This window comes from Talpa occidentalis, unplaced genomic scaffold, assembly GCF_014898055.3.
Source record: "Talpa occidentalis isolate TD23 unplaced genomic scaffold, MPIMG_talOcc4v2.1, whole genome shotgun sequence".
Taxonomy (NCBI): domain Eukaryota; kingdom Metazoa; phylum Chordata; class Mammalia; order Eulipotyphla; family Talpidae; genus Talpa; species Talpa occidentalis.
Window position 1 is genome coordinate 148,825,342 of NW_026555331.1, and position 19,562 is coordinate 148,844,903.

General features: G+C 37.9%; 2 protein-coding genes across 2 annotated transcripts; both read left to right on the forward strand.

The window, feature by feature from the left end:
- The first annotated feature begins 5,015 nt into the window (after positions 1 to 5,015).
- LOC119255381 (olfactory receptor 2A5-like) lies at positions 5,016 to 5,948 on the forward strand. Its single transcript, XM_037522532.2, has one exon. It carries the CDS (start codon positions 5,016 to 5,018, stop codon positions 5,946 to 5,948), a length of 933 nt encoding a protein of 310 aa, XP_037378429.1.
- Positions 5,949 to 12,677: 6,729 nt separating this feature from the next.
- LOC119255444 (olfactory receptor 2A2-like) lies at positions 12,678 to 13,639 on the forward strand. The gene has a single exon (XM_037522659.2). It carries the CDS (start codon positions 12,707 to 12,709, stop codon positions 13,637 to 13,639), a length of 933 nt encoding a protein of 310 aa, XP_037378556.1. The 5' UTR covers positions 12,678 to 12,706.
- The last annotated feature ends 5,923 nt before the right edge of the window (positions 13,640 to 19,562 follow it).

Here is a 19,562-nt window from a genome sequence, read left to right on the forward strand (position 1 = left end):
TGTATAAATCCTACCAATGTACTTGTATTCATAGAAAAAAAATGAGGTCTGTCTCTAAAATTTCTCAAGCTGTAGTTCCTAAAGCACCAGCGCCCTCTAAATTGCTGTCTCTCATTTTTTTTTAAACCTAGTATTTTTTGTAAGATTAATTTTTATTTATACAAGAACTGGGGTATGGCCAGAGGCTTGGGAGGGTGAGAGGATTCACCAGAGACAGAGCAGGGAGCAGAACAGGCAGACGGACTGAAAGCACTGCTGAGGGGAGCAGCAGACGAGACAGGAGAGGTCTGCTGCGCCATGAGAATGTCTCCCTGGCTGGCCGGGAATCAAACGTGTGCTGCAGAGGCTGCAGCCAGCTTCACAGCGCTGCGCTCAACCAGCTGCACCACCAGGGAGGCCCAAATGCTCTCTCTCTCTTAGACATCAGTTTTTGAACTTGCAAAAGTTCAAAATGCTGTTGCAAGAGCTTCAAGTTTCCTTGTTAGGCTATTTTCCTTTCCTATGAACTAATTATTCAATAAATCAATTTTGCTGAAACTTCCTTGGAAGCATCACTTCAAAGCAGGCATAAGAAATTAATTCATTGTCATGCAGCATTTTCTATACAGCTATAATATGGTTCATATCGTTTAGCTTCATAAACATACTCTAGTAGTATCTTCAAATTACAAGCTTAGTCATGGGATTTTTGTAAGTAAGCAATTTCAAATGATTAAATTCTATTGTGAACTTTTTCTATTATAATACTCATGTCTTGCTCAAAAGATAAAATTTAGTGATATGAGGTGCTTAAATATAGAGGATGTTGAGAAACCTGAATTCATAAAACTGGAATTATTTTAGGTGTTTATAAATTCAGGAATTCTGTAATCATTGATCTCTCTCTCAGATTATGACCCCTGAGGTGTTTTAGAATCTGGGTGAATGTGCTTTAATGCCCAATATGTGAGTCTCTAAAAACACTTTCTTCCATTTAAGGAGCTTATGTTGAGCACCTGCTCATCGGGAATTACACTATTTCAGGGGACAAAAGGCAGGGATGTGATAGGTCACTCACTCACAAGACTTTATATACAAATAAGAATCATCTCAGTTCAAAAAACACAAAAAAAGGCAGTTGGCTTCAACCCCACCTCATCTCTGATATTATCTTGAGGATTACACAGATCTTCAGAGGATATAATTTTCCCCCCAGTACTATTGTCCCAGCCTATGCATTAAACTGGTGCCTGAAAGGCCTCCTCATATCCAACTTCTTTAATTCCCTAAAGTAGAAAATGACTTCAGTAGAGTTTGAAGTTGATGGAGATGTTTCTGACATGATTGTGGAGATAATTAAAGTGATAACTTCTCAAGTGTATACTGACTTCCACGCCCATCAGAGCGTTTACATCCAATATGTACATCTGTTTATGTGTCCTTCACACCATAATAAAACAGTTTACAAAAAAGGAATGATCTGCCTCTCCACAGGCCAATAGTCACATATGTCTAGTCATATAGACTTTTTAATCTCATTCTATTTTTTAAATTAATTTAGAGGTCAGTTTTGATCATTTTTTTTCTTTTATAAGAAAGCATACCCTTTCTCTGAAATTCAAATCTTATATCACAGAATTACATGTGATCATTTGTTTTCATTTCTTTTTTGATGGTGTCTGGAGAGGAATAGGCCAGCTTTCATTTTTTGGTAACTGGTCATAGGAGAACACCCCCCAGGAAGGGTTCCTCAGCCTCCCTGCCCTCTGAGCTCTCCTCCAGTCTCACACAGTGAGTCTAGTGGCCCTGTGTGACCGCTCAGTATTTCTGAATGACCCATACAGACGTTATTGAGTTCAATATACAGCTCCTTCCAAATTACATTTACCGAGCCCTGTATTTCTACAGGAGTATACAATAATTTCTAGGATATTTATGTTGCTAGTTACTTCCACAAGCACAAGTTGAAGTCAAAATATGATTTAAACTTTAAATATCAGTCCTCCCTGGTGGCCTACGGGTTAAGTCTCAGCACTATCATCACTATCACCTGAGTTCGATCCCCAGCCAGGGAGCAGACCCACACATGGCACAGCAGACCTCTCCTGTCTCCCTGCTGCTCCCCTCAGCAGTGTGTTTCAATAGATTTGTCTATTCTGCTGCCCACTCTGTCTCTGGTGAATCTTCTCACCCATCTCCCACACCTCTGTCCTGCACCCCAGATCATCTATGCAAAAAATAAATAAATAAATAGAAATAAAATATCCATCATCTTGAGTTTTTTCTCATACAACCTAGGAATATTTTAGTTTTGGAAGCAACAATTTTTGCTTATGAGGATAAATATGCAATCACATATGTCACATTTTGTATTTGAGTGCTCTGTTATATATTAAAATATTCTTTAGCTTGTGGTGCCTGAAGAGTGAAGACATGTCTGTGTGGTGGGTGGTGTGGGACTTAGGCCGTCCAGATGTTGTTCATCTAGGAAACAGGAGTAACTGTTGTTTGCTGGAATGTACTAGTGAAGCCGTCTGGTCCTGTGCTTTTGTGCTGAATTCCTTTACTCACGATCAGTCTGTTAAGGTTTTCTTCTCCTGATTCAGTCCTGGGCTGTTGTATTTTTCTAAGAATTTTCCCATTTCCTCTAGATTGTCTGGTTTGTTGTCATATGACTGTGATCATGATCCTTTGTATTTCTGTAACATCTATTGGAACTTCTCTTCTGTAATTTCTGATTTTGTTTGTATTTCCTTTCCCTTTTTTGTGTGTGTGTCTGGATAAGTTAATCTTTTTTTTAAAGTGCCTTTTTTTAAAGATTTATTTATTTATTTATACAAGCACTGGGGATAGTGAGCGAATTCACCAGAGCCAGAGCGGGGAGCAGAGCAGGCAGAAGGACCGAAGTATACTGCGGAGGGGAGTAGTGGGCATGGCAGGAGAGGTCTGCGCGCCATGTGGGACCCTCTCCTGTGGCCGGGGATCAAACTGGGGATCGAACCGGGGCTGCAGAGGCTTCGCAGCCCACCGCTCAACTGCTGTGCCACCAGGGGAGGCCCTGGATAAGTTAATCTTTATAAAGAACCAGCTCTTCATTTTGTTACCTTTTGGATTACTTTTAATCTCTGTTTTGTTGGTTACTGCTCTAACTTATTTCCTTCCCTCTGATGAATTTTCATTTGATTTTTCTTTGTTTCTTTTTAGTTCAGATAGGTATAAGCTTTGACCTCTTATTTGTGACACTTCTTGCTTCCTGAGGTAGGGCTGTATTGCTAGAAACTTCCTTTTTAGTATAGCTTTTGCTGCATCCTCCAGGTTCTTAAAAGTCATACCTTTATTTTTATTATATATTTTTTAAAGATTTATGTTTTATGCATACAAGAACTGGGGTACAGGCCATAGGTGTGGGGGGTGAGAGGATTCACCAGAGACAGTGTGGGGAGCAGAACTGGCAGATCTACTGATAAACTGCTGAGAGGAGCAGCGGGCAAGGCAGGGGAGGTCTGCTGTGCCATGTGGGTAGCTCCCTGGCTGGGGATTGAACTGATGCTGCCGTGGCTGCAGACAGCTTCATAGGCTGCGTCTTAACCCCTTGCGCCACCAGGGAAGCCCCCCATTCCTTTATTTTAATTTATCCCTTGATCCCTTGATTTTTATTTCACTTTTTATTTCCTCTTTGATCCAGTAGTTTGTTTCAGTGGCATGATGTTTATTCTCCAAAAATGTGTGGTTTCCCCCTTTCTTCTTTGGCTGATTTCTAGTTTCCTACCATTGTGGTCCCATAATAGGCTTGATAGGAATTCAATCTTCATCAATTTGTTAAGATTTGTGTCCCTTCATATGGTCTATTGCTGAGAAGTTTCTGTGAGCACTCGACAAGAATTTGTTTCTTCTGTTTGGAGGTGGAATGGTCTAATAAGTTCATTCTCACCCAGTTTATCACTTAAGACCATTGCTTCCTTGGTGATTTTCTGTCTCAATGACTAGTCCATTGATCTGGGGGGGAGGCATTAAAGTTCTTTACTATTATTGTCAATGTCTTCTTTTAGGTCCATTAACATTTGCTTTACATATTTTGGTGCTACTATATTTGCACATAATATTGATGACTGTTTTGTCCAGCTATTGTATTTATTCCTTTATTATTATATAATATCCATCTTTGTTTCATGCTATCTATTTTTTGGGGTTTAAGTCTATATTTTCTGATGTATGTATAATAGTTCCTGCCTTTTAAAATTTTGCATTGACTTGGAGTAATAGTTTCCATCATTTCATATTGATTCTGGGTATATTTTTGTATCATGAGTTTCATATATGCAGAATAAATTTGGGATTTGCCTTTTAATCTGTCTGACCACTCTGTGCCTTTTGATTGGTGATTTTAGTCCATTTGTATTAAATGTGATTACTAATATATGAAGACATGCTACTTCCATAGTTTTCTGGTTCTATCTACTTATTTACTTGTTAGTTTTTTGTGGACTTTCTTCTCTTTGATTTACACAGGAGAGCTCCTGTCAACATTTTCTATGGGGGAGAAATAGTTTTGTCAAATTCCTTTAATGCTTATTCTACAGCATTTTGAATCTGTCATCCTTTTCTCTCAAGGTATATAAAATTTCTGCTGAGAAGTCTGATGAAAGCCTGATTGTTTTTAAACTGTTCTCAAACTAGTAAGTCCTTGGAAAACCCAAACTGAAGATATTAGAGAAAACAATTGGTCTGTACTCTACATAACATCAAAGTCATGGCAAGAAAGTCTAAGTCAATATTTTAGATAAGTTGAAAAATTTGATGATGTGTATATGGCGTATTTCTTTATATTATTGATATTTGTATGCTAGTTTAACTGCTTCATAATTAATAGCTAAAAACTAAATAGCAAGCATACATTGTGAAAAAAATTAGTGTGGTTGTGATAAGTTTACAAGTTACTTCTGAACTCCATTCAAGATAAATAACTCCACTATTCATTAATCTCCATCTCTGGCCTTTATATTACATTTCAGTCCTGGACAAACTATCATTAAGGAATGGGGGACAACCAATCATGGGTCCCAGAATTCATCTTGGTGGGATTCCAACTCAGTGCAGAAATTGAAGTGTTCCTCTTCTGTATCTTCTGTCTGTTGTATGTCTCCAACCTGCTAGCAAATGGCATGATCTTGGGGCTCATCTGGCTGGATGTCAGGCTGCACACCCCCATGTACTTCTTCCTCTCTCATCTGGCCGTCATTGACATCTCCTATTCTTCTAGCAGTTTGCCCAACATAATGGAGAACCTACTGAAACACAAAAAAACAATCTCCTTTGTTTCATGCACTATGCAAATGATTTTGTATTCTGCACTTGCTATTATAGAGTGTGCAATTTTGATGGTGATGTCCTATGACAGGTACGTGGCCATCTGCCATCCTCTCCACTACATGGTCATCATGAACTGGAGGTTGTGCACAGTCCTGACCAGCATCTCCTGGGCGTATGGTTTTATCCTGGCTCTAGTAAATATAATTCTCTATCTAAGATTGCCCTACTGTAGGGTCCAGAAGGTAAACCACCTCTTTTGTGAAATCATAGCTGTCCTAAAAGTAGCCTGTGGGGACACTTGGCTCAATAAAATTGTTGTCCTTTCTGCTTGTGTGTTTATCATATTGGGGCCCCTTTCTTTGATGATGTTCTCCTACATACGCATCCTCTTGGCCATCTTGAAGATCAAGTCAAAGGAGGGTCGCAGAGAGGCCTTCTCCACCTGCTCCTCCCACCTCTGTGTGGTTGGCTTCTACTTTGGCATTGCCATGATGATGTACTTGGTCCCAGACAATGGCCACCGAGATGAACAGAAGAAAATCCTTTCCCTGTTTTATACCCTCTTCAATCCATTGCTGAACCCCCTTGTCTACAGTCTGAGGAATGCTCAAATGAAGGCTGCCTTCAACAAAGTAGTGCAGAAAAGGGGATCAATCTAAAGAAGTGTAAACTTTCCAGTGTATGATTATCACGTTATTAAGTTGTACTCCCCAAATATATGAACATTTAATATGTTAATAATAAATAGATTCGGCAAAAGGAAATTCAAAGTCTTTAAAAATCTCACTGTATAATATATTTAACCAATTTTTAAATTGTATCTAAAACACTATGTGAAAATATATTTTTTTTTTTTTACTTTTTTTGTAAATTTGTTAAATGCGTATCTTGGAAAATCATTAGAATTTTGTATTTACATTTGCCTAGAATCTGTGAAAACACATTGGCTATAGACTTTGGAAAACTCTACTGTCATGATGACAGAAATAGTGTGATTAAAGGTGAATATTTTAGATTTTGAAGAGAAATATTGAGTCACAGTTCTTAAGGCTCCCATTGTCACAGATGAAACATTGACTTCATAGACTCAAAGTCCTGTCTGTTGATCACAAAAATAAAACAATTGTATGAAAAGTATATAGTCCATATTGTTAGGTATATTTTTGTAAACTTCACGAGGCTCACTAATACTGTTTATGGATATTATCTTTACTCATTTGCATCCAGTCTGCCCTAATCAGAGAAAGATACACCTTGGTTTGGAGGAATCTACCCCTTCAGAGCTTTGCAAAACAACTTCTAGAAAGTCACAGCCTATCATATGTGTTTATGGGGACATCAGAGAACATGAATTAATAAAACTATTTAAAATAATTGTACACTCCAATTTGTGACATCTCTCTCAGGTTCATACCCTTGAGATACTGAAAATCTGTGTGGACACACAATGATGCCAATATGTGACCTGACTTTTCCCTCAAGGGAAAAGCAGGCAGAATCTTCACTTCCCTCCAGAGAGAGGAGACAGCAATATTTTTCTCCTAGTTTAGGAAGAAGAAGGGAGAAAGAGATGTCAAATTTTCCTTCTGGGAATTACCATTTTTAGTTGATTCTGAATAAAACTCTACTCCTTGAGCTATGATTTAGATCTTCATGATACATTGAAACACCATCATCAGTTGTAGAAAATGCTCCTCAACCAAGATGTCTCCTTAGATGCCTGCCACAGGGTCTTAGAACACATCCTTCCCCTCTGAAGAGTCTTTGTGAAGGAGATTCCTGAGAAGTATCCAGTGTTGACATCTTGTTTGATTGTACTTTTTAATTGAGGTAATATTGTTTTACTTATTTCGAGGTGTGTGATTTCGAGGTGCCATCTCTTAACATAAAATAGATACATTTGCACATGAAGTAATTTTCAATCTAGGGAGTTGAAGTCGAGCAGGGTGGCTGCAGAAATCAAATGCTTTGTAGAGGGAATCACATTCCTTGTGAAATATACTGAATCTCCCCTGACTCAACTGCATGTACAGAGAAAGAGAATGAATCTCCAAATTTTAGCCCTGTCCCAGCTCTGGAAACTTCTGTCCCCTGATGTGGGTGGTGGTGTGTTTGGGGGTGGGAGTTTCTGCTATTTTGGCAATTTTCTCATCAAATGTTTCAAATATGTTGTTCGAAAGGACTCTGGAAGGAGGAGAAGCCTCATATGCAAGAAGTTCCTCTGGAGAAGGCTCTGAAATGGCCAAAGGAGCAATGAACCTTATCACAGATAGAGTGACCTCAGTTATTAGAAAGGAAAATTGTAGTAACCATGGCAGGGAAGTCTTCTCCTGTAGAATCATGTAAGAGATAAGATTGTCACATAGTTATTTCTTATTGAAACTTCCCTAGGCTGTCAGCACATCTTATTATTTGACACAGAAATTACTGCAATTGGTAGCCTTGGAAATTAATGATATTTAAAAATTGTCCTTCAACAGAGTAGGATAGAGTCAGTGTCTGTACTGCTGTCTAGAGTTGGAGAGAGCTCTCGGCTCCTGTTCCAGCCCCGCAGGGGAGAATGCCCCTTACTCACCCACAGACCTCCATTTCTGAACCGCTATTTTTGTAGGTATTCTATTGGAAGGGGAAATTTTATTTAGGCTATCTTGACATTGTCTTCACTGTTTCTGTGCTGCATTACTTATGAGTTTTAATCTATTATTTTTGAAATACTTAAGTAGAATGAATATAATAGTAATGGAAAAGATAACAGCTTATTAATATATTAACTAATCCGAAAAAAGAGTTAATTATTCCCTTTTGCCTCTGTAATATAGATTTTATAGTTGTAGAAAAAGTGTTACCAACTTGACAGACATTTATATAAACCTTCATAATACAATCATGTTTATAGAACCTAGGACTGTTTTCAACTTTTTTTCTGACAGTCTTACTAAGGGGCCACTGCCCTCCTAACTGAAGCCTCCCTTATGTGAATATTTTCAAAATGTTCCAAAGTGTTGTGTTGTTCCATGTGCCTTTAAGGGTCTTTATTAGGTTATTATTTTACTTTCCAAGAAATTAATTAATCACCAAGGCAAAATCCCTAAAACACTTTCGTAAGCATCAACTCAAAGCGGGTGTAAGACTTTAATTCATTTTTGTGTTGCCATTTTTTCCAGCTATGATATAGTCCATATCTTCATGCATATTCAGTAATATCTGAGAGAAACAACATATTTAATTACATGTATTACTGTGCATTTTATGCAAGGAAGCAGTATTCAGAAATAAATTCTGATTGTGAAATTTTCTTAGCAAAGTGTGATTCACATGTTGGTCAGTGATAGATACTAATTTTACAATATGTTTATGGAAGGTGAGCCTGTAGAGAAGCTTAAATTCAATAACTTCAGCTTGTAAGTTCAGGTGTGCTGTGTTGCTATCTCTGCCAGCTTACAATAGGAGATATTTGAAAATCTTGTGGACACTGTGAAATGCTAACTTAACTCTAGCCATATCTGTCTTTATATATATATATATATATATATATATATATATATATATTTGGAATTTATTATTCACACTTAGCACACCCTCCTTGAGTGCCTTGTTTCACCTAGAACTTCAGTGACTGTCGTAGAGACACAGAATCCATCTCTTGACCTGTATAACCACTGAATCATCTCTGTTCAAAGAATGGATCTTTGGTGTCAAATCCCAGCTCGTATTTTATTTTGTCCTGGGGATTAGTTAGATCTTTGTAGTTTGTAAGTCCTTTTACTGTTTTGTTGTCCATCCTTATTCATTAATTCACGCCTGACAGGCCTCCTCCTGTTTATCTATTCTAGGGAGAGTAGAAAAAGACCCCCTTGGTGACAGGAAGCTGTGAGAGGATGGAGCTGGTTATGAGTGATTATGTGAGGATGTCCTGGTTTGTATTACCCCCAGGCTCATTGGGTCATATGATTAAATATATGACAGCTTTCCTAATATTAAAGGAAAATATTAAAGTCTTTTAATGGTGTTTAGAGAGGAACAAACAGGCTGTCACCTTCCTTTCTATGTTATCTGTGAACATACAGGGATGTCCCCAGGGAGGAGACCTCAGTGTCCTGCCCTCTGACTCTGAGACTCCCCCCTTTCAGACTAGTAACTCTGCACAGTGTTTCCACACTTGTATTTTGAGGGATGATTATGCGTTTTTGAACTTCAGAAGCTTCTTTTACCAAGCCTGATATTTTCATAGGGTTAAACAATAATTTTCACAATATTTATTTGCAAATTACTTTATAAGCATAAAAGAATCGCAAGACCTATGAATTATCTATATTCATCATCCCTTTAAAGGATTGACCTCCTATTATCTTGGTAGTTGTTAGCTCTAAAACTTGTATTGGTCTTGTGGGTAAAAGTCATGTCAAATGCAACATTTTGTATCTCAGAGCTGTTGTGTTGAAAATATAAATATTCTTTAGTGTAACAACTGTATGTGCAAAGGTCTCCCTGGAATAGTTGGTGTAATCCTACATCATTCTACATGTTGTTCACTTAGGAAACAGAAATAACTCTGTGGCCAGTAACTGGAATTAAGTAGTAAGTGTTGGATAGCGATTTCTATATGGAATCATTTGTATCTGGAAGCAAAAAAATACAGGTAAACATCCTATAAAGTTGTAGTCAGCTCCTTAGACTAGAGGGTAGATAACTCAAGCTTGTAAGTGCCCTGGGATTTGAAATGTAAATCAGAAACTACTTACATTATAGTCAGTTTATACCTAAGTGTGTGAGCTCACTTTCCATTAAGTGGTATTGGATATGAAGCAGTGGTCACAATGAGCAGGAAGGAGCACATTTTATACCATGTTTGACTAAAGAATGTTAAAACATGGAATCAGAATGATAGAAACTGAGGTTATACAGCCTTGATTGTTGAATTGGGGACTCTTTCCCACCAGGTGACATACTACAGTTACAACGTGTTTGTATTTTTTCTTGCTTACTGTTAGGAAGAGAGAAAAGATGCTAAAGTTGAGAATGATGATGCTGATGGCAGTGATGACGGAGGAGGAGAAATAGAAAGATGAAAAATACAAAGAATTGACTGAGCTATACCATTTAGGAATTTACTTTAATAATCAAAATTACAGAAAAATAAATGCACTACACTTAATCACTTTAGCATTATAATAAAATGGCATACAAGCCAGTGGAAAGTAATGAACCAAATCAATAAAAAGTTAGTATGCAAATTAATAGTATGCACCAATTGAAGCATGTCAGGGAAATATTTTGATATGGAAAGTGTAGATGTGATTCTAAATAAAAATACTATTCATAAAATTTTTAATAATCTGTCTGAAAATATCAGTAAATATATAGTGAAAACTATATGGGCAGATTGACCATCATCACCATCAGTCATGGAAATCAGTTATGTACACTATATTGTGTAATATAATATTATCTTTATAGGCCTTTATTGAATTTCATGTCTTCCAAGATAGTTTTGAAAACTTAATGGAAATATCTCATATGAGGTATATGCCACGTTATCCAGACATTCAACAAGATTAGTGAAATTATAATTTATAAATTTAAAATGTAAAATAATCTCTTATAGATAGATATAAAGAGAACAATAACATATTTGAATAAGGTAATTTATAAGAATCTGGAGTTATAAATATATATTTGCCTTAAAATAAACTACTGTATAATATCAAAGACATATGCTGATACTAATGTTAATTTTGTAAAATAGATTTGTCTCTCCAAAAGATGTCAGTAATGATACATTAGGATTAAAGAATCTTAAGAATCCACTATCCCTTCAACAATTTGTACACCAAATTATATAGTCTCCCTACTAAATTACATTTTTAAAAGATTTATTTATGCATACAAGAACTGGGGTACAGGCCAGAGGTGCAGAAGAAGTATGAGAGGATTCACCAGAGACAGAGTGGGGAGCAGAACAGGCGGACTGACTGAAATACGCTGCTGAGGGGAGCAGCGGGCGTGACAGGAGAGGTCTGATGCACCATGTGGTCAGCTCCCTGACCGTCAGGGATCTAACTCGTGCTGCAGAGGCTGCGGATAGCTTCACAGTGCTATCTTAACCCCTTGTGCCACCAGGGAGGCCCCTAGATTATATTTGAAACGTTAAAACAATAATGATTAAAAATAAATTATTAAACATCTTGTTAAATATGATTGCTTTGAAAATATGATTCACCATTAAAAAGAATTAGACCTTTTAGTGCAGTAACTGATTCCATGACTTGGATAAGCACAAGGTTGGCACAGAACAAGTCTTTTAATAGAGGTAGGGAAGTGCTAAATAGTGTAGATAAATGATTTTATAATGTAGATCTGCGGAGAAAACACATGGGCCAACTAATTTATATTAATCTTGCCAATAGTGGGACAAATTAATATTATCTTGGTATTAATGATGGGAATATCATTTACATTTACTTTATTGGGTCAAAAATTTCTACCATGAACTACCACATGGATAATCAATGAAAGATTTAAAATGGGAGCTATTTTATAAACAAATACTGTGTCCATTCAAAATTATCATGGTTCATGCAGTGAAATCCTGGGTAATTTTCTCAGATTAGAAAAGAAAATTTGATATTAGGTTATAAGTTGGATCAACTTAAGGTATTTAGTAGTGAATCATGTTTATGTTAAATTTCCTGAGTTGTGCTAATTATACTGAAACTAGAGTAAATAATTGTTCTTTAAAAATAAGAGCGGGATAAATTAGCATTATTTCGGCACTTATGTGGTTTTAGGAAATACAAGATATAGATATCACATTTAAAATACATATATACAAACATCACTCATGGGAAATGATATTACAAAGCAAACATAAATGAATAGTTTGGTGACATGCATCGAGTAGAATAGTTCATAGTTTTCATTTTTTTTTGAAAGTCTAATTACTTCATAATAAAATGGGAAAAAACATCAAAAAAGCAAAGAAATGGGGCCTCCCCGGTGGTGCAGCGGATGAGCGCTGGGTTGCGAAGAGTCCGCAGCCTCTGCGTCGCCGGTTCGATCCCCGGCTGCTCCCCGGCCACCAGAGGAGGGTCCCACATGGCGAGCAGACCTCTCCTGTCCCGCCCGATGCTCCCCTCAGCAGTGTATTTTGTCAGTCTGCCTGCTCTGCTCCCCGCTCTGGCTCTGGTGAATTCTCTCACCCTCCCGTGCTTCTGACTGTACCCAGTGCATGTATAAATAATAAATAGATAAATCTTAAAAAAAAAAAAAGGCAAAGAAATGCTGGGAAAATAGTAAAGTTCAGATAAGCATGTATGTTTACTGTGAGCTCGTTTTAAGTCAAATAACTCTAGTTTTTATTGCCTTCCAGCTCTGGTCATTGTATTGCATTTCAATCTCAGACAAACTGTCCATAAGGATGGGGGTTAATCAGTCTTGGTTCCCGGAATTCATCCTGGTGGGATTCCACCTCAATGCGGAGAAGGAAATTCTCCTCTTCTGTGTCTTCTCCCTGCTGTATGTCTCCAACCTGCTGGCAAATAGCATGATCTTGGGGCTCATCTGGCTCGATGTCAGACTGCACACCCCCATGTACTTCTTCCTCTCTCATCTGGCCATCATTGACATGTCCTATGCCACTGGCAATTTGCCCAATATATTTAAAAACCTAGTGAAACACACAAAAACAATCTCCTATGTTTCATGTGCTGCACAGTTGTTTCTGTATTTGGCTTTTGCTTGTACAGAGGACATGATTTTGGTGGTGATGTCCTATGACAGGTACGTAGCCATTTGCCATCCTCTCCACTACACGGTCATCATGACCTGGAGACTGTGTACGGTGCTGGCCATCACCTCCTGGATATGTGGCTTTTTACTGGCCTTAGGAAATCTACTTCTGTTTCTGAGAGTGCCCTTCTGTGGGTCGCAGGAGGTGAACCACATTTTCTGTGAAATCCTAGCTCTCCTCAAAGTGGCCTGTGGGGACACTTGGATTAACAAACTTTTCATCCTTTCTTGTGGAGCATTTATCCTAGTGGGACCCCTGTCCTTGATGCTGTTCTCCTACATGCGCATCGTCTTGGCCATCATGAAGATGAAGTCAAAGGAGGGCCGCAGAAAGGCCTTCTCCACCTGCTCCTCCCACCTCTGTGTGGTTGGGTTCTACTTTGGCATTGCCATGATGATTTACTTGGTCCCAGACGATGGTCACCGGGATGAGCAGAAGAAAGTACTTACACTGTTTTATGCTGTCTTTAACCCACTGTTGAACCCCCTTATCTACAGTCTGAGGAATGCTCAAATGAAGGCTGCCTTCAACAGAGCATTGCAGAGAAAGAGGGCACTGTAAAAGAGGGTTAAATTTATGCATTTTTCTCACAGATGTGTTCACTTGTGCAATGAAACACAAGAAAATCCCCTAAAATGGGATCCAAAAATAACATCAGCCAGATGGCTGAATAGGAATCCCTTATTCCTTATTCCTTTATGGAGATGATATATAGACCACATTGACTTTGTTGGAACATCAGAGACCAGTTTACAGCACCCCAGGCAATAGCAAAGCCAAGAGAGACAGTGAAGTGTGTGTGCAAATGCTGCCACTTTACCTGCCTGCTCTTCTCGGTGTGCCTTGATCAGGATGACATTCCCATTTTCCTCAAGGGTCAAAGAGTAGGTGACATCTACAACTTTCTGGGTTTTCAGGAGATGGAATGAGCAGTGTTTTCAGTCTTGCCTGATTAATAGGACAGATAAGCATGGCAGTGTAGATGACAGGTTGGGGTGACTGACTAGGAAAAGTGAGCATCCAGGTTTGGTAGCTCTGAAGATTAATTCATATTAGACAACACCAAGGGGAGCTAGTGTTCACAAGCTACAGAGATGAAGCAGGAAAACCTTATACTGAGAAAATACTGCACGTGCTCAGGAGCTGCTTCCCCATTAAATGTTGGGAGATCACCCCAAATCTCTAGCAGGGCTGATTTTTGAAGTCTTCTACTTTATTCAGCGAATTGATAGAGATTGAAAAATGTCTGTTCAAAATCTAGTCAACTAAAGTTCACAAAGTCATAGAAACCACAAAGAATCATTGACAAATCTAAGGCACAAGCGGAATGTGCAAAACCACCTTGGAGAAATGAAGATGTGTTAATTAGGAAAAAATTCAAACTCCAAAGTTCTTCATCTCAAAAAAAAAAAAAAAATCATGGGAGTGAAAGTAACCTCAGGATAGGAGCAAGTTATAAATCACATCTGATGAGAGAGACTAATATCCGGAATATTTAATGAACATGTGCTACTCACAACATAAAACTGACAACTTGATTTAAAATAGGGCAAAGGACTGAAAAGACATTTTTATCAAGAATACGTGTAAGTGGCCAGCAGGTGTATGGAATGGTGCTAACCTCAGTACTCGTAAGGGAAATCTAAACCACAGTGAAATACCACCTCACACCTTTAGGATGGCTGTTATCAAAAAGTCACAGATGACTAGTGTATTCCATGGTGTGTGGAGCAAGGGAATCCTTGAACATTGTAGTTGGCATGTAAATTGGTACCACAATTATGGAAACTTTATGGAAGTTCATTGAAAAAAAAAGTAGAGCTACCATAAAACCCATAAAAACATATAGAGTGAATGTATATATGATTTTATATATATATATATATATATCAAAAGAGGTGAAGTCTATATCTCATAGAGATATTTCCCCTCCCATGTTTATTGTGGCATTACTAGAAAGAGGCAAAATATGGACATAACCTAAATGTCCAAAGATGGATGAATGGATAAGAAAAAGAAAGTGTGTGCATATAAATATGTATATTGTTCATACAAATATATACTCAAAAATTTTCCATATAAATCAATGGTAATAGTGCTCCTAGGCACACAAAAAATACATCTACCAAATAATACCAAAGGAACATTCAACTTTCCAAGAGTATGGCAAGTCTCTAGCTAAAATAATGGAAGCAGAGTGTAACTATGAATGTCATGGGCTAGTGTGAGATCCAAGGATACAAACTTTTAAGTTATTAAAAGAATAAGTTGGGATGAAATGTATAGCACTGTAATGATAGTTAATAATTATTTATTTGAATACTTGAAATTTGTTGAGAATAGTTCTTGTTTTACACACACAGACACACACACACACAAGATGATGCTTATTTGAAATGTTGAATATGTTAATTACCTTGACTGTGGTGATCATTTCACAATGTTTATATATATCAAATCATTACATTGTATACCATCTATATATAAACATTTTTTGTATGTCAATAATACCTAAATAAATGGGAGTTGGTGGGAAAGAAAATAAAACTTTAATATTTGCTTTTACTATTTTGAAAATAAAACTTTAAAACTTTAATATTTATTCATTTGAAAATAAATACCCCATTAGGTGATAACATATGTATCATATTAGGCTAAAATATATAATCCATATCTAGCACTTGGCATATTATTTGAATCTTAATGAGGATGCTTATTTGCATCTATCATGCCTTAGTTCAGAGAAAGATGCTCTGTGGCTTGGGGGCCTATTCCTTCTCGGGTTTGCCAGAGCAGATTCCTTGGGGAATCTCTCTAACCTTCTGAACGTCACAACTCTAGTGTAGCATCGATTCATAAAACTGAAAGACTTTATAAAGATTTGTGTGACTGAAATTGTGATATCTCCCCCATAGGTTCACAAAGCCCGAGGCATATGAAAATCTGTATAGTTACTGTGTGATGCTAATAGGTGACCTGATTTTTGCCCAGAATGTTCCTCAAGGGAAAACCAGGCAGAATCTTGACTCTCCTCCAGAGAAGAGTCAAGGATCTTGTCTTCACACCTTAGGGAGAAAGTAGAAATGTGTGATTATCATCCCTCTGGGAATTATAGTTCTTAGATGATTCCCAATAAAATCTTTACTCCTAAGGTTTAATTTAGATCTTTATAATCTTGCAAAACCACCGTCAGTTACAGCATATGCTCCTCACTCTAAGGCTTATACTCTGAAGCCTACTCTAATGTTTTAGAGCATGTGCTTTCCCTCCAAAGGGACATATCCCTGTCACAGAGATTCCTGAGCAACACCCAGTGTTGACATCCTCTTATGTAAACAAGATGTGTTTGCACGGAGATCATATTCAGTGCAGTAGCTAGAGCAGAACAGGGTGACAGTGGAAACCAGCATGGCTTTGTGGAGAGGAATGACATTCCTGGGTGAAATATCCTGAGTCTGTCGTGACTCAAGTGAATGCTGTAGTGAGGAAAGAGAGCCCTGGATTCCACCCCCCACCTCAGCTCTGCAAGATTCTGTCTGCTCAGCTGTGGGAGGGTTTTCTTTATCTCCTGGCAGTTTCCTTATCACCCCACCCCAATGTGGTTGAGTGCTGGTCATTCAAATTAGCCTAAAGCTATTGTTTGGGAAGGAATCTAGAAGTAGGGAGACTTCATATGAAGCCATTTCCACTGGAAAAGCCTCTGAAAGGCTCAAGAGTGAAAAACCTCACATCACCTAACAGAGATGGAAAGAAAGTTCTGGCAACAGTAGCATTCAGGTGTTCCTTGCTGAAACAGAGGAGAGGTAAGTTTGTCACATAGTTGCTTCCTGTTGAAACCTCCTAGACTATCACACAATCTTGATGATTAGACTCAGAACTTACATATTTGTACAAATATTCTATTACAAAACAGGACAGACTTGTGAGTGCCAAAACTGCGGACTAAAATGGAACCAGCATAAAATTTCCTAGTCCAGTGACAAGACTGCAGTGTGAAAAATTGTACATCCTGGTCACTCAAACACTGGTTTTCTGAATTGCTATTATTTTGTTGAGTGTGTTGGGAAGAGGAACTTTCATTTAGACCATCTTAAAATTTTCTTCTCAACTTCAGTGCTATATTATTTAAGAGATTTCTCTTCCTTATTATTTTAAAGAATATTTAAGTAAAATGTAAGTAATAGTAATTCAGGTGAAGATTGCAGTATTTATTAATCCAAAGCCAAAATTAAGCTAAAAAGTTAGATTTAACTATGCCGTTTTGCACAGTGCAATATAGATCCTCTGGTTTTAGCAAAACTAAACATTGCCAACATAATATCCATTGTATAAATCCTACCAATGTACTTGTATTCATAGAAAAAAAATGAGGTCTGTCTCTAAAATTTCTCAAGCTGTAGTTCCTAAAGCACCAGCGCCCTCTAAATTGCTGTCTCTCATTTTTTTTTAAACCTAGTATTTTTTGTAAGATTAATTTTTATTTATACAAGAACTGGGGTATGGCCAGAGGCTTGGGAGGGTGAGAGGATTCACCAGAGACAGAGCAGGGAGCAGAACAGGCAGACGGACTGAAAGCACTGCTGAGGGGAGCAGCAGACGAGACAGGAGAGGTCTGCTGCGCCATGAGAATGTCTCCCTGGCTGGCCGGGAATCAAACGTGTGCTGCAGAGGCTGCAGCCAGCTTCACAGCGCTGCGCTCAACCAGCTGCACCACCAGGGAGGCCCAAATGCTCTCTCTCTCTTAGACATCAGTTTTTGAACTTGCAAAAGTTCAAAATGCTGTTGCAAGAGCTTCAAGTTTCCTTGTTAGGCTATTTTCCTTTCCTATGAACTAATTATTCAATAAATCAATTTTGCTGAAACTTCCTTGGAAGCATCACTTCAAAGCAGGCATAAGAAATTAATTCATTGTCATGCAGCATTTTCTATACAGCTATAATATGGTTCATATCGTTTAGCTTCATAAACATACTCTAGTAGTATCTTCAAATTACAAGCTTAGTCATGGGATTTTTGTAAGTAAGCAATTTCAAATGATTAAATTCTATTGTGAACTTTTTCTATTATAATACTCATGTCTTGCTCAAAAGATAAAATTTAGTGATATGAGGTGCTTAAATATAGAGGATGTTGAGAAACCTGAATTCATAAAACTGGAATTATTTTAGGTGTTTATAAATTCAGGAATTCTGTAATCATTGATCTCTCTCTCAGATTATGACCCCTGAGGTGTTTTAGAATCTGGGTGAATGTGCTTTAATGCCCAATATGTGAGTCTCTAAAAACACTTTCTTCCATTTAAGGAGCTTATGTTGAGCACCTGCTCATCGGGAATTACACTATTTCAGGGGACAAAAGGCAGGGATGTGATAGGTCACTCACTCACAAGACTTTATATACAAATAAGAATCATCTCAGTTCAAAAAACACAAAAAAAGGCAATTGGCTTCAACCCCACCTCATCTCTGATATTATCTTGAGGATTACACAGATCTTCAGAGGATATAATTTTCCCCCCAGTACTATTGTCCCAGCCTATGCATTAAACTGGTGCCTGAAAGGCCTCCTCATATCCAACTTCTTTAATTCCCTAAAGTAGAAAATGACTTCAGTAGAGTTTGAAGTTGATGGAGATGTTTCTGACATGATTGTGGAGATAATTAAAGTGATAACTTCTCAAGTGTATACTGACTTCCACGCCCATCAGAGCGTTTACATCCAATATGTACATCTGTTTATGTGTCCTTCACACCATAATAAAACAGTTTACAAAAAAGGAATGATCTGCCTCTCCACAGGCCAATAGTCACATATGTCTAGTCATATAGACTTTTTAATCTCATTCTATTTTTTAAATTAATTTAGAGGTCAGTTTTGATCATTTTTTTTCTTTTATAAGAAAGCATACCCTTTCTCTGAAATTCAAATCTTATATCACAGAATTACATGTGATCATTTGTTTTCATTTCTTTTTTGATGGTGTCTGGAGAGGAATAGGCCAGCTTTCATTTTTTGGTAACTGGTCATAGGAGAACACCCCCCAGGAAGGGTTCCTCAGCCTCCCTGCCCTCTGAGCTCTCCTCCAGTCTCACACAGTGAGTCTAGTGGCCCTGTGTGACCGCTCAGTATTTCTGAATGACCCATACAGACGTTATTGAGTTCAATATACAGCTCCTTCCAAATTACATTTACCGAGCCCTGTATTTCTACAGGAGTATACAATAATTTCTAGGATATTTATGTTGCTAGTTACTTCCACAAGCACAAGTTGAAGTCAAAATATGATTTAAACTTTAAATATCAGTCCTCCCTGGTGGCCTACGGGTTAAGTCTCAGCACTATCATCACTATCACCTGAGTTCGATCCCCAGCCAGGGAGCAGACCCACACATGGCACAGCAGACCTCTCCTGTCTCCCTGCTGCTCCCCTCAGCAGTGTGTTTCAATAGATTTGTCTATTCTGCTGCCCACTCTGTCTCTGGTG

Excerpts from the sequence above, each read along its gene's own strand:
- LOC119255381 (XM_037522532.2), top strand. The coding sequence starts at position 5,016 with ATGGGGGACAACCAATCATGGGTCCCAGAATTCATCTTGGTGGGATTC.
- LOC119255444 (XM_037522659.2), top strand. The coding sequence starts at position 12,707 with ATGGGGGTTAATCAGTCTTGGTTCCCGGAATTCATCCTGGTGGGATTC.